This window comes from Mastomys coucha, unplaced genomic scaffold, assembly GCF_008632895.1.
Source record: "Mastomys coucha isolate ucsf_1 unplaced genomic scaffold, UCSF_Mcou_1 pScaffold14, whole genome shotgun sequence".
NCBI lineage: Eukaryota > Metazoa > Chordata > Mammalia > Rodentia > Muridae > Mastomys > Mastomys coucha.
The window spans coordinates 118,823,578-118,839,150 of NW_022196896.1; the positions used below are offsets into that span (position 1 = coordinate 118,823,578).

Here is a 15,573-nt window from a genome sequence, read left to right on the forward strand (position 1 = left end):
TGTGTGTGTGTGTGTGTGTGTGTGTGTGTGTGTGTGTTCATCTTATGACTGGTGTCAGTGGCAGGTTTTCTGTGGTTCCTCTCTACTGCAGTTTGGTGAGTCAGCATGGCACTTACAGCCCCTCCTTTCTTTGCTACTGTGTATTATTTCTCCTTTATTTTCCTTTCTTTGCTACTGTGTATTATTTCTCCTTTATTTTCCTTTCTTTGCTACTGTGTATTATTTCTCCTTTATTTTCTGATAAAGCTTAGGAAGAACTAGAGCTATTTTTTTCCCTTATGTGTTTGGTAGAATTCAACAACCCAGGACTCAGGGATGGAAACTTTCTTTATGGGAAAACTGAAAGATTTTTTTTTTCAATACGCTTGAGTCCCTCCCCCCTTCCCCTTTCCCTCTCTCCCTTCCTCCCTCCCTCCCTCCTTCCTTCCCTCCCTTCCTCACTCCCTTCCTTTTTCCCTTCCATTTGCATAGTCTCCTTATGGAGCTCAGGTTGGCTCAGAGCCTTCTGAGAGCTGAGCAGACATGGGTTCTTGAGATGTCATGTCAGTTTTGATAACTGCACCATCCACGGTGTGTTGGCTTTCCATCTAGGCTGTTGAATGTGTTTGGTATTAAATAAGTCACACAGTGTCCCTTCACTGACATAGTGTGCCTATGGAATTTGTAGAGATTTTTCTTTCATTGTCCTCTATATAGGTGACTTACATTTTCTCTCTCTCTCCTTTTTTTTTTTTTCTGTTGATCAGCCTTGCTAGGAAGTATTCATTTTATCCATCTTTACAAAACACCAGTGTTTGCTCCTGTTGCTTTTTCTCTGTTGTCTGTCCTCTGTTCATTTCTGTCCTCTTCATTTGACTTCTTCTGGCTTTGACTTACTCATTTTAAGGTGTTTTTAGCATTCTTATTTATTTTGCTTTGTGTGTATATGCAGTGGTGGTGGCGGCAGTGTTAATGGTGATGGTGATGGTGATGGTGATGGTGGTGTGGTGTGGTGTGTACATACACCACAATGTATATCCAGAGGTCAGAGGACATCTGGCAGGTGTTGGTTTTCTTTTTCTACCACGTGGGTTTTGGGAACTGAACCCAGGTTGTTGGGTTTGGAAAGAGGCACCCCAACCTGCTGAATCATCTCACTGGCCCTCCTTTGAAATTTATTGATATATTTTGATTAACAAGTAATTCTTATCTATTTCTTTGTGGGTTATTCTCTGCATTTTACACTGGAAGCTTAGGTAGTTGATTCTGAGACACATCTTCTCTCTTAGGTATTTCACACTGAAGTTTTCCCTCTGTCCTGCATCAACATCAACTCCAAGCTCTGATGGGCGGTGTTTTCCTTATCACCAAAGACAAATATTTTGACATCTCCTGGGACTTATTCTTTGAACCATAGATTGTTTTGATTTATGTTGTATTATTTTCAAATATTTGGAGGAAATTCTAAGTATCCACTTGATTTTTAATTTGTATCTGTTGAGGTCAGAAATCATATTGTATATGGATTTTAGTTCCACATTAGGCACCATCTACTGTGTATAATTTTAAAATGAGCTCTCTCCTTGCCTGGTGCCACTCAAAAGTGGTAGCTAACCCAGTCAGTTGATGGATATTCTTAGGTGAGGTGCATAATCTTCATGATCCAGAAAGGTCACCAAGCACCAAGGCAGACAGAGCAAAGTTTTGGCCCATGCTAAGCCTCTGAGCCCAAGCATTTTGCCAAGGGCAGACCTTGAGATAGTACAAAGCTTTCCCCCTATTTGGCTTACAGAATGAGAGCATTTTATATACCTGTAGGCATATCCAATCTGTGGCCAACAGGCCACATGTGCCCCAGAATAGCTATGAATGTAGTCTCGTTCATTTGTAGACCGCAGTGTCATATAAAAATGTTCAAAGTTGACCATACATGCAAGGTACTGAAGAACCTGCCAGCGAGTCTCCTGGCTCTGATTTTCATGGTACCATCAGCACAGAACCATTTTGTAGCCTGTCTCCCAGAGTCTGTCTCCTGTCTAGGACAGGAGCGTTAGTGGGTGGGATCCATAATTTACACTGTCCTCTTCCAAGTTGACACACTGCTTCCTGCCCTCTCATCTAATGGGAACAAAGAGGATTTGCCTCCTGCTTGGGTGCCTACAGAGAAAGTTCCAGAGACCCTGACATCCTCTTCTACCACAGATTGCATGTCTAGCAAAGCAGCCTGGTGACAAATTACCATTTGGCAAAGTTTCTTTAACTGTGACACTCACAGCAGTTACAGAGTTGTGCTGGTGAGCTTTAAGATGGTGTGTTCTGCACCTCCATTCTCATGGGCTGTGCTTTGGTAGACTATTTAAAGGGCAGTGGACTAGAAATAGTCTCAAAACAGTCCCTTGAGTACTAATGAGATGGCTGAGTGGGTAAATGTCCCTTCTGATGACCTGAGTTCAATCCCTGAACTGACCCACCTAGTAGAAGGAACCAACTTCTACAAGTAGTTTCCTGACCTCCACATATGAGCCATGGCTCTCATGCATACACATACACATACACACACACACACATACACACACACAAACATGCACACAAACATTCACACATATACACATACATGTGCACACCCATTAGTACAAGCAAAATAAATATATGAAATATATTTTTAAAAAAATTTAGCTCCGTGTAGTGGTGCACAACCTTAATCCGTGCACTCGGGAGGCAGCAAAGGATATCTCTCTGAGTCTGGGGATAGCCTGGCCAGCATAGAGTTCCATGCCAGTCACCGCTATATAGTAAGACCTTGTCAAAAAAAATTAGTGTCCTCTTGGCCTTTGCTGTGGTCTCATTTCTGTTAAGTGCAGCCATTGTGATTTATATTCATCACCGTGGAGGTGGCAAGAGTGGGCCTGGCTCTATTTCAGTGCCATGCTTGAGACAACATGCCATTTGCCTTGTGTTGGTGATGGCTCAGGCCCTGGCCCTATAACTTCCAGAGGCCCTAGGATCTTGCTCTCATCGAGAACATACATGGCATAGTTACTCTGGCAAAAGCTGTTAGTCCTTGAAGGACATTGGGACACTGCATGACCGGTACACGTGTGGGACCCTGGGCTCCCTCCCCAAGCCTGGAGTGCAGTCTGCAGTTCTGAAGCAGAGGAGTAAATATCACCAAGTAATCAGAGATGATGGAGAAGAGCCATCTCCCAGCTGGGGTACTTAGAGCACCCTGGGCTCCAGAGAAGCTGTTTAGGGCACTTAATGAGAAGATGTAAGGGCAATCCCAGGATTCTGGAAACAGGGACATTCCTCCAGCCACAAAGAAGCAGGTAAGACCAGTATGGGGGTAGGGGAGCTGTGGAACTCCCTCTTCTGGAGAGTAGGGATGCCCGTCCAGGGGAACATTCTCAACCTGAGAGTGGAGAAGGTTTGAAATGAAACCATCCTTTTTGCACATGAGCCTTTCATAGATTTAGGAGTCTATATTTGCACTGAGAGATACAGAAAGCAGGGGGACCCTCTCCACGCAGTACACTGGAGCATGAATGTGTTCAACATTGAACACATAGTAGTATTTCAACCCCAAGGAGTAGTGTGGAGCATAGGCAGAGCAGACACTCATGCTGTCCGGTGCCTGTTCTGCTGTCAAATGGATGGATCAACCGGTTTCTGGGGGTTTCCGGAAAGCATAGACCCATTCACTTCAAGCTCAGTCTGGAATATGGCAATGGCCTCAAGTCCCAGTGCAGGGTACGTAGGCTCTCACAGTGGTCCCTTGAACAGGAGTCCTTAGGGACTAAGTCCCTCCACCAGTCACTCAAAGAGACATCCCTGATCCCCATTCCTTTTCCAAAAGTTCCAGGGAGCTCCGTGGGTTGGCAGAGACTGGGTCTCCCAGCCCAGCTCAGCTGTGCTCATTCCCCATGGTCTTGGTCTTCTGGAAGATGTTCTGCATGGCTGAGATCCTGTCCTTATCCTGGATGTTAAAGACCTGGAACTGCAGTGGACAGGGACAGAGGGTCACAGGCAGCCAGGCTACACCAGTCTTAAGCATTCCCTATGACCACCCTACCTGTGGAAACCCACCTGGGCCAGCATCCATGAAAGTGGACCACTCCAGCATCCCTCCCCCACCAGCCCCGCCTCACACAATGTATCCCTGACACAGGCATGACTCCCAAGGAGATCCCACTGATATACATCCCTAGCCTCCTCCCACCCTGCCTGCACAGATCTGCTGAGAGCTTGAATCCCACTGATATACATCCCTAGCCTCCTCCCACCCTGCCTGCACAGATCTGCTGAGAGCTTGACAAAGGCCCATCAATCTGGCCCCAAAATGGGGTGGTGGGTAGGTTATCAGCTCCCAAACAGGCAGGTCTTCCTAAAATAAAATGGAGACACCCAGTCCCACAATATCCACTCCAGGTCACTGAGGCTAGAAGAGAGAGTTGACCAAAAAAATGTCAGACGTGCCTTGGAGGTGGTATTTGGGCCTGGGATGGGGGTGGGTCCCTGCTTTTGCTGGGGAGCAATGGGCCCTGTGGGTGTGTTAGGCACCTCTGAACATCAGGCCAGAAAACACCAGGTCCCAAAGGTGATGACTGTCAGAATGCCAAGCCCAGAAATACATAGGAAATGGAACCCAGGAGGTCCAGGGAAAACCATAAACCCAATATGGAGGAGGGTTCTGGGCATTTGTGCTGTGTGGTTTAGAGTAATTCACAGGGGCAGTCTCGGGCACTCTGCTTGGATTCCATAGAGCAGTCTAACACCTGTGGGGTCTCTCTTGAGGTAGCACTTCATGTCTATCTGACGTTTAGTCATCCAGAGACCCAGCCATCCTTGAGTTAGTTCCCGACCTGGGAGGGAGTGGCCAGGTATCCAGTCTTTCCTACAACAGCTACACCCACCTTATCTAGAAGAAAATCAAAGTAGGCTGTGGCCCAGTAGGTAGGGTCACTGGCTGGGAGCTGCAGCAGCGCCTTGACACCATTGTCAATGCGTGGCGGACGGCTGTGGCCCAGGTGGGTGACGTGGATTCGTAGGGACTCTTCGGGCTGGCTGGCAAAGTGTTCTACTTGTTGGTAGATGACGCCAAGGTCCAGGCCACTGTCTTGCAGCAAGTTGTGCTCCGGGTACAGGAAGTGGGGCAGGTTCCTGGTAGCCAGGCAGCAGAGCAGCACCACCAGCTGGCGGTACACTGAGCCCTGCAGGTCTGCCCAGTCCTCTGGTGCTGGGAACAGTGTGGAGGCCCACAGCAACACTGTCTGTAGGACACAAGGCCAGACCTGTCACTGGGCGGCTGGACCAGTTCCCAACCCCATCTGCCTGTCCACCAGCCCTGCACTGCCTTACTTCCACTGCCCTCCTTGACACCCCAAGTGCCCTCCCATATCTGCCCACCTCTGAAGCTCCCATCACCTTCTCTGTCTCTCTCTCCTCTGGGCTTCTCTTCCCACCCTGTGCTGAACCTCAGCTTGGACTTCAGAACTCCCTCAGGGCTTTCTGAGGACTCCTCCATCCTATGGGATTTCTTCATGCCCCTCCATTGAGTTCATCCTCTGCAGACCAAAGGGCCCATTGCAGGCATTAGGCACCCCTCCTCCCTTCTCCTCCAAGCCCCTTCCTAGATACCTTTCCCTACCCCATTACCCAACTGCAAACTGCATTTCTGTGCCCTCAGACCCTTTTCCTCCTCCAGCTCCTCTCAGTTTATTTGGGCACCAGGATTCTCTGTGTATCAGACACCAGTGACCACTGGAAACTGGATCCCCACCTCGGCTAAGGTCTGAGGAAGCAGTGAATGGCCCAAGTCCACACAAGGGAGTCTCCCTAGAGCCAATGTCTGATGACAAGTCAACTCACCTGGACCAGGCAAAGGGTCCTGTCAATCATGAACATATGTGCCACAAGAATCCCAAAATTTCACATCCCTATCCGCTTTCCCCCTTACAGTCCTGGGGACTCGGGATAATAGGAACCCTACCCCTGTACCTTTCTTGTTCTTCTCAACATAGGAAAAGGCCATAGCAGGATAAAGATGCGACTGGGTATTCTGCCCCAGAGAGCATAGAAAGTGCTCCTATGGGTACCCAGCTGGCCCTAGTCCATAGCGGAATCTGGCCAGAACTGTTCACAGATACGGGGAGGACTCATAGAGGGGGAGAGGTCCAGCCTGGCATGACCCAACCCAATCATGTTTCAGGGTTGCAGGACCTCCCATATAACCTGTCTAGGAATGGCCAAAGGAAGCCTGATATGCCTCATCACTATGCTACAGCCATGCCTACGAGACCTCCCTCATGAGCTACTCCCCAGCAAACCTGGAATCCTCCCAATACCTGTGACTGCTTATCATGGGAGCTGGCATGAGGAACACACCTGGGGGTTACTACCCTCTGTTGTCTAGTCGCAAATGTGAGTGACAGAGCAAGGTGGTGAGCTACCATGCGTACCTTCAGGTGGTCAAAAGTTAGGCCGTGGTTCTGGCTGCCACCTCGCCAGCTCTCTAGGTTTACGCGGTCCAGAATGGAAAGGCTGTCCAGGCGGTGGCCGGGGAGGGAGCCTAGTGCATCAAGCAGGCGACTGAGCAAGTAGCCAGTGGAGATCCTGAAAGCCAGACCCACCTGTCAGGACTGGGGTTCTCAGCGCCCAGCACCCTATGGACCACCAGAAAGAAAAAGCTTGGCTGCGGCTGTACCCCAGTCCTAGAGAGAACCTCTTGAGTCCTGGATGAGGGTCACCCCCCTACTGTGGCCATTCTATGGCCTCATGCCCTGCCTCTCAGCAGTTGGTTCACTTTGTTAGCTTGAACATCCAAGTTTCAGACATCAGAAGGGAGAGATTAAGAAAGACCTCAGCAGGCCCACCCTTTGTTTACACCAGGGAGAGCAATGGGCCCCAGCCTGGCAGGGGGTGTGGGCTCTACTCTAAGGTTCATTAGGGAAACCAAGGCTTGCCCTCTTGGGTGCCAGTGGGTAGATAATGTGTGTAGGATCCTTGCACAGCATAGGCTCTCACTTCTGTGCTTGCTGGACCATCACAGGGTAGGACTTCCACTCCCTAGGTCTCGGTCCTAAAGGGTGGGCAGCGGTGAGGTAACAGAAAGGTCATGTTCTCTTTATGTAAGACGGCCTACTCCTGCCTTGGTGGGCCTGTGGTAACTCAGCACGTTTGGCACGGGCTCTGTTCTGCGTCAATGGGTCAGCTAGGATGTAGGGTAGGGGACCCACAGAGCTCTGCTAAGGTTTCAAAATGGCACCCCGACTTCTTACATGTCACTTGTGAGGAATAATCACTTCTAAGATGGCAGCACCTAGGGCATGTGTCACCTAGCAGAATCACTGTGACCCTGTAAGTGGGTGCCAGTCAATGGTATCAGACTTGATGGGCCCCAGGACCTGAGTTCTGTTTTAGTCTCAAACAGACTCAACTTCTGTACCTTCACACCACAGCAAGTAACCCTCACTGAACTCACAGGTTTCTGGGAACCCACAGAAACATCTCAGGTGGGGGAAACATTCTGAGAGGGGCTCTGTAAGCTGGCAACGCCACCCCAAGTGAAGGGTATTAGTAAGCCCCAGAGCTACTTTCATTGGTGTGAGCATCCTCACTGTGTGGGGACTTTAGACAACCTCTCTGCTGGTGTTTGCCTGGATGCTGGTGAAGGGCCCCCTCGACACCACCTAACACACTAGGTCTGTGCTCCTGGCTGCCTCCTGGCAGAAGATGGCCCAGCTATGCCTTCCCTTCAGCTCTCTGTGAGCTGTGGAACAGTAGAATTCCTCCAGAGATTCTAGTAACCCCAGCGTGACAGATGTCCACAGGACAGAAGCAGATGAATCCCTCAGATCCTCGCGCATGAGGTTCAGGAAGCCTTAAGATGTGTCCCCTTTTCTCCGGGCCCCAAAAGCCCAGAGTGGCATCTACCTCCAATGCTGGGCATTAGCTGGTACCAGGTCCACCCCGTGGTTGGCAATTCTTCTCAAGATGCCCTCAGGAAATCCGAGCTTCAACTGGGCCCCCTCCAAAGCAGGCACCCTGTACTTCTTCCTCACCACAGGCACAACGTTGAAGCGGATCTTCCTCCAGCCGCTGGACACCAGCAGGGACAGGCGCATCTGCCCTTCCTTCAGGCTGGCAGCATTCAGTGAACCTGTAACAACTCTCCATTAATCTAGCTCCCCTCTTCTGGGCCGAACCCTGCCTTGGTCCTGGTTACCGTCCATGCTGTCTTACTGCCCTTCCCTGAACCTCTACCTACCACCCAGACCGAGGCATTACACAACCTACCAGCTGAGCTGGGTCATAACAGCTTTCCTAACAACAGCTTCCCTCATGAGCCTTCTCTCTGCTAGGCCCCTCCCTCAGGCTTGCTGTCTGAGCCTGCTGCCCACACCTCCTAGACCTGTGGGATCTGCTCCTTGTTTGTGGTCAGGTTCCAACGATAAAACAACTCCACCCATGCTGGATGGGGCCAGGAGAAAGCCCTGGTCCCAAGGAAAAGCACTGGGCCTGGATGGTGCTGACCCAGAACCAGCATGCTTAAAGCAGGTGTTTGAAGAGCTAGGCTGGTGGAGTTCCCTCAAGCTCACTGGACCCCTACCACCCTGGGCAGCTCAGAGCGTGCAGCTCTTTGCTGGAGGGCTGTCCTAAAGGCGTGTCATTGCTTCTCTCTGAACCTTTTCCATCTTTAATAAAAACCGGTGGGGTCCTCTTGGGTACAGCAATGCATTCTGGGGACTTTGAACCCCCTAGACACTGATTGCTGGTTAAGGATAGGCTTCAGCCATGGTGCCGCCTACAGTGTCTGCAGACCCGCACCCCTCCTCCAGCCGGCTGTGGCCAGGAAGGACCAAGACATAACAGCCCAGCTCACCTGAGAAGAAACAGCGGGAAGGCTTGGTCCCAGGTTTGTACCCACCGGCCTCACCCCCTACACTAAGAGCCGCCCTAACAGCTCAGGTCTAGAGCCACCCTATGCATGCATGAGTGCACGCTGGTCCTTATGCCATATGCCGTATGAGGCAGCAAGGCTGGAAAAGTCAGGCTAAGGTTCACGGGAGAGAACTGTCCGTGTTGGGAAAGGCCCTGGTGTTCTGGGAGGAGATACTGGTTTGGACGGCCGCATTTCCAGGCTGCCAAAGAGGGGACATTTCAAGAGTGGCATGGCTGGTTGCTCTTCCTTTTGAAACAAAGCAGTAGCAGAGGCAGGGAGGGGGATAACGGGGACGCCCATACCACCTCAGGGCTCAGGGTGGATCCATTCCCCCTCCTCTCCCAGTACTCTATCTTCCTAGATCCACAGAAGAACCTGCATCATAGGCCAGAAGAGCCAACCCTTGGAGAGATGGGCATGCTCAAAACAGAGTCCCCAACACAAGCCTTGCAGCAGCGTCTCTATTGCAAGACAATCTGCAGAAAATAGCCTGGCCTCCTTCTGTACCCCGCCAGCACCCACCTTCTGCAGGATAGCTCCCAGGGCACCTGGGGATTCTCCAACCCAGTGAGTCTCAGATTCCTTGTGAGGGGAGAGGGACCCTCCCAGATCAGCATTTAAATGCCCGTGTGTTCCTCTAGTCACACACACATTTTTTTTTTTTAATCTGTGAAATGGCGGCCTGGAAGTCAGCCAGCCACACCTGTTCCCACCAGGCCACCTCTAAGCCAGCCCTGGCTGGTCTCACCGGTTCCACGGAGTGTATAGCTGAACCCTGTCACCAGCCATAGCTTCCCTTTTAAGGGATGTGTTGGAAGCGATGCCTAGAATTTCCCATGGGCCCTGTTCAGCCACAGCAACAAGAATGGGCCTAGGCTGCGGAGTCTCTTTTCTCAGCCAGGAGGCAACCTGATCATGCAAGTGGGGTGGGGGCTAGATATTTGAATGGTCCTTGATGACCCATAACTTAGAAATCTCCTAGTTGCCCTAAAAGGTGAGTCTGTGCCTCAGTAAAGTAGGGAGCCTGCAGGAGACAGGGCCAGCTGGCAATGGCTGTGTTAGGTCAAGCAAGAAGACAGAAATGGTCATACCAAGCAACATGCTGAATTAGAGGGTTCAAGAGATGACCGGGTAAGACGCCTAAGGAGCTGCAAGACACTAGATATTTAATGACAGTCTCTGGCCACCCAAAGGTCAGTCTTCCTCTCTAGGACACCTGGCCCAGCAGGTCTGGGGAGGGCTTCCACTAGAAGCTGCTCTCCTGGTGTTAGCAGTCTGCCTAAGAGCCCAAAGGCCTTCTGGATGCTGCAGCCCAGACTGCAATGTAGGTGCCCAGCTGTGGGTTTGGCTAGATACCCTTTTCCAGAGCCCTAGGAGGCATGAGATAGCAGCCCACTGTCACAGGCTCCCAGACCCCAGGACATGCAGCCAGACCAGGACTCCACACAGTGAATCCCAGGCATGTGATTACCCTCTGGAAGATGCAACTACCCCACTCACTGATGACACAGTACAAATGTCAAGTGCAATGACACAGCACTTGGGAAGGCGACTCGGGAGGACAGACACATGAGAAAGTAGCATCTGCCTCCATCGTGTGTCTGTCCCTTGCCCCCAAATCAGGACATTCTGTTTTGGCCTCCAGCCCCTAGGGACCTGGTGTCCTGGTGCTAAACCCAAGAGGATGAACACCATCACCTAGGGTCCCAATGTCCAGCCATCTTTGTGTAAAGAAGCTGGCTGCTTCCGACCATGCTTGAAATGCCACCCACCTGGGGATCTGACACCCCAGATAACATGATCAAGATGTTCGGCAAGAGGCTGAAGCTGGGTCCCTGGCACATTTGAAAATACTCCGCCTAGAGCCATCTGGGGCTTAGGGCACCAAGTTAGCCATAAATTGAAACAGGCACGCACACATGCCTGTTTATATAGAAGCAGGCACTCACATGTATGTACTCACGTGCATACCCCTGTCCATTCACATCCCCACACACTCACATGTATTCACCCTAACATGTGCTTGCATCCTGACACAGACAAATGGCCAAAATTCACACACAACCTGATGGATCGTGGCTAAGGCTGAAGAGGGGGCAGGTGTAAGCATGACAACAGGGTGTAACAGGTAACAGGCTGACTTCCTGGGACCCTGCCAGAGACCTCATCAAGCAAGCTGGCCAACAAAACAGCTGGCTTGCCTTAAATGTTAACACATTTACAAGGTGACACTCATGTAAATGTCTTCCCCAAACCACCATGCAGAAACAGGTCACACAAGACTCACAATCTGCTTTCTCAAAGATGCTAGGGGCACATAGCCCAGAGTTAAGTCTCCTAGTTTGCAGGACCCCCCCCCAAACACACAATGACAACTCACACTTCATTCATATGCCTAGGAAAGACACATACCCGGGGACCTGTATGCATCCCACAGAGGTCAGCCCATACCCTCAGCACTGAAACACAGTGGTCACACATATGTACAGATGCAATCGCACACGTGTGCAGAGTACCTCCCCACTCCCCACACTGTTACCTGGTGGAATGAGCCTGTGGTGTTTGCAGTGTACAATGGCAGCCACCAGAAGATCTTTGAGGACACACAGGACTTTACTGGGTACAATGTGGCCAAGGCACTTGTCTCTGTCCTCTGAGGAAATGCTGAAGATGTCATCAGTCACCCATGGCTCCAGGCCAGGTGCGTCCTTGAGGACACCCAGGCGACAGATTGCAAGGCCATCCCCTGGTTCAGTGGCTTCTGACTCCTCAATCAGGAGAGCCTCTGAGTCCACCCCCAGGGGCACCTCCACATCCAGGGGGTCCTCTGAGGAACGCAGGGCAAACTGGAAGGCCTCCAGGTCTCGAGAATAGTCAACAATAAAGCGGGAATCCAAGGCATGGGCACGTTCCAGCACCATAAGCAGGATATTCTCTGCTCTCTGGTAGTCCTGGACACGGGGCGACTCCCGTGACTGGATGGCCAACAGGTAGTGATGCCACAGGGGCACCTGCTCGGCCATGTCTGGAGCAAAGACACAGGGAGCGGGCATCTCGGAGCCAGGCATCCCTGAGCCAAGCAGCAGGCAGCAGGGCCCTGGTGGCCCTTGGGGACCGCTCTTGAGCTTGTGAGGACTGGCCTGGAGGAAGAGGTACCTGCCCAGGTGAGGAGCAGGTCTACAGGTAGGGCTCAGCGCTCCATGGGCAGAGTTCCAGAGTGACAGGCTTCACGCAGCAGGTTAAATAGCTGAACCAAGGCCAAGGCCTTTGAAGTGGAGTGAGTCAGTACCTAACAATTAAGAGAATCACAGGGGGCTGTCCGAGGAGGCGGAGGCTCAGGGCGCTTACCACTCTTCTCCCGCTCTACTCCTTCCTGAATCTTGGGCCCCAAACACAATGGCCTAACCTGAAGGAGGGTGTGTGTACCTAAATGCTTCACACTCCACCCCAACCCAAAAGCTAGTCACAATGTCTTTGTGAAATGGGTCTTCCTTGCCCTGCCTCCCTTCCTGTGGCTAGAAGGTAATGGATGCCCAGACCCAGACCCCGTGGTGTGGTCCCGGGCCTTGCTCAGGAAGCTTGGAGAACAACCCTCAGGCCAGACCTGGGCAGTGTCTTCTTAGCATTCCTCAGATACCAGTGTAAATCAACCCTCCTCCACCCGCCATCCATATAATTGGCCAGCTCAGCCCCTCAGGCTGCCAGTTCCACCCTTCCAGTCTCCCTCTGAGAAGACCTAGCACCCACCTGGCCAGGAGCTGGGGCCTTCTAGGAGAAGCAGTCTCTGGCTGGAAAGTCTCTGCATACAAACCCCTCCACACCTGCCGGTGCCCTGCCCAGTGCCTCCTCCCTGTTCAGAGTTGTGCAAGTCCAGACTGGCAGTAGGGAGCCACCCCTATCGACCCTTGGCCCCTAGAGGAGGCCCCATGAGAGGCAGTTCAGTTTCTAGTCTGCAAACAGCCCAACAAGCGTCATTAAAGATGCCATCTCTGCAGACACCCTGCGAATGGCCTCAGACCCCACGGAACAGGATTAAGTCAGAGTTCCCAGATAGCAGGGTAGGGAAATCACCCTGCTTCGAGGGGCTGCTCAGAGCCTCTGAGGGGTTGCAACCTGGGAGCAGGCCTCTGCTAGCCTCCCAGGGCAGAGACAGGCTTCCCTGCAGCCTGACTGGGCTCGGTCTATGGAGCTGGCCAGAATATGGCTGCCCAAGGCTTCCTCAGCCTTCACACTGCACTTGCTATGCCCTACCCACAGCGTCTGCACAGCTGTGGTCTGTGGGAGGGGGGGTTCCACAGCACTACAGAATCCAGCTCTGAAGCAGCTTCAGCAGCCAGGCCAGGAAGTTCCTTCCTTGCTCAGAACCTGGGCTTTTCCGGCTTTTCTATGCAGCCTTGCAGAAGCCTCTTAAAGTCACCTAGGAGACCAAGCTGTCCCTGAGCAAGGGCTGCCTAAGCTTCTCACCCTCTATGCTGCCCTCCCCTTCTGTGACCTGGAGTGCCTAGCAGGCCAGAATGCTATCTGTCCTTCCTTACTTGGCCCCTCTGTCCCATGGCTGGGACAGTATCCTCCTCCTCTTCCTCCTCCTCCTCCTCCTCTTCCTCCTCCTCCTCCTCCTCCTCCTCCTCCTCCTCCTCCTCATCTGTGTATTCCACATTTGGGCTTGATGTCAGCATTCAGAATAGACAGAGTTGACATGAACAGTGAAGAGCCAGACCCAGCTCGGCTTGGACACCTAAGGACATCACAGGGATGCAGTGGAGAGAGGAAGATGAAGCTAGTGGCAGTTTTGGGGACTCACAGGGAGGACCCAAGCCTGCCACCCTGCAAACCCAAGAGTGTTGATATGTAAAACAGAGGAAATGGAGGGGACAGTGAAGCCAGAGTGATCAGCGTAGCTCTCAGAGGCCATGGTTTTCACAAGGTCTTGGTGACTAGACCATAAAGGTATTGATTCATCCCTCGGTGTAGCACAGGGACAAGTGCACTGGTTTCATATCTCAGGAATTCCCAAGTGCTCTGGGGAAGACCAGCAGGGAGAGAACATTCCAGTCTGAACAGAGTGCGTGAAATAGATTTCAGTGAGTATGCGGTGTAGACTCCATACTGCCTCAGCATATTGCACAGGCCCCGATAGCCAACTATAGACTCTGCACAGATGTTGCACAGAGGCATTGTGAGTTCCCTGAGCTGCCAGCTCTCTATAGCACATCTGGATTCCAGGGCAGAGAGGCTGGAAGTCTTAGGTCAAGGAACCAGTGGCTGAGCTGGGCAGTTCTGTGCCAAACTCCAGGTTTTGCAACAATGGCCAAAAGTAAGCACACAAGAAGGTAGGCACCAGCTGGTGCCCTAAGAATGGTCAACTGAGGTCCATGTTCATGGTAGACTCTTGGAGGGGCCCCCTCCCCATCCTCTTTTGTAAGCAGTGGTATTTCTTTCTGGAACTCTGTGGTCTGACAGGGTCCCTCTGCCCAAAGTGCCTGTTGCCTACTAAAGCTCAGCATGGACCCAGAAAGTGAGGATCTGGGGCAGATGTGCTCAGAGGCCCTCTCTGTGTGGCCCACAGAGAGTCACCGTCCTTACAGACTCAATGTTCTTGACCAAGGAGGTCACATGATATAGGCCCCCAGCTGCTTCCATGCTCTGACAGTGCCCAGTGGATTCTTGGTCACCCAGAGGCCCTGACACAAGCAATACCCTCTCCTGGAGAGGCAAGCGGCCATGACGAGATGAGTGGTTCAGGATCCCGGATGGAACAGCAGGGCTCTCCATGCCAAACGAACCCTTGTCCTCTCTTACGGTGTGTACCCATTGCCCGGTACACAGCATCATAGTCTCACCCCAGTGATAGTGCACACAGCACCCAGTAAGTCAGGCTTGCCCTGAGATCCACATCGATCTCAGGAAAGGTCAGAAGCACCATTATACAGAAGGGTGAGACCTGTGTTCTATTAGCTCAGCTTTCCCCCACCTCGTGGCTCCTCAGAAGCAGAGTGTGTGTGTGTGTGTGGCCACTGAGAAGGGTCAGAACAAGAGAGAAACGACTCTCGACAACCTATCGACCTAATGTTCACAGTGGCTGAAGTCATTGTTTACTCATGCGCCAGCCCCACAGCCCACCTAAGGGTGCTTCTGAGATCTCCAAGCTTATCATATGTGGGATAAGCATGTCTCTGAGGCAAATGCTCTTCAGGAGATGCAGAAGCTGGGGACAAGGAGCTGGGGGTGGTCTGGAGGACAATAATAACCTGGAGGGAATGACAGAGCCAGCAGGGCGAGCTCCAGCTGGGAGGCAGGCCTGGGAAACCCTACGACCCACACCAGAAGTGCTGTCGAGTGGTCATCTAGCCAAGAGCAGAGTTGAGCAGGATCTGCCGTGCCTGTCCCCACACTGGATCTCAAGAGAAGGCAGAAGTCCAGTTAATGCTATAGCAGTGGCTATCAACCTTCCTAACGCTGTGACCCTTTAAGACAATCCCCCTCCAACTGTAAAGTTATTTTTGTTCCTACCTCATAACTGTAACTTTGCTGCTGTTAGGAATAAGAGCATAAACATCTGATATACGACCCCTGTGGAAGGGTCATTTGATTCCCCTAAGGGGGTCACGACCCACAGGTCAGAACCACTGTCTTGGGTGGGAAGGGAGGAACTATGG

The 15,573-nt window shown here is 51.8% G+C and overlaps 1 protein-coding gene across 1 annotated transcript; it reads right to left on the reverse strand.

Moving 5' to 3' along the window:
* Positions 1 to 3,428: 3,428 nt before the first annotated feature.
* On the reverse strand, positions 3,429 to 12,731 carry Mab21l4 (mab-21 like 4). Its single transcript, XM_031368938.1, has 6 exons — positions 12,665 to 12,731; positions 11,457 to 12,206; positions 7,909 to 8,134; positions 6,435 to 6,588; positions 4,890 to 5,246; positions 3,429 to 3,973 (listed from the first exon to the last, which is right to left on the reverse strand). Exons 2-6 carry the CDS (start codon positions 11,983 to 11,985, stop codon positions 3,881 to 3,883), a joined length of 1,359 nt encoding a protein of 452 aa, XP_031224798.1. The 5' UTR covers positions 11,986 to 12,206; positions 12,665 to 12,731; the 3' UTR covers positions 3,429 to 3,880.
* Positions 12,732 to 15,573: the final 2,842 nt, after the last annotated feature.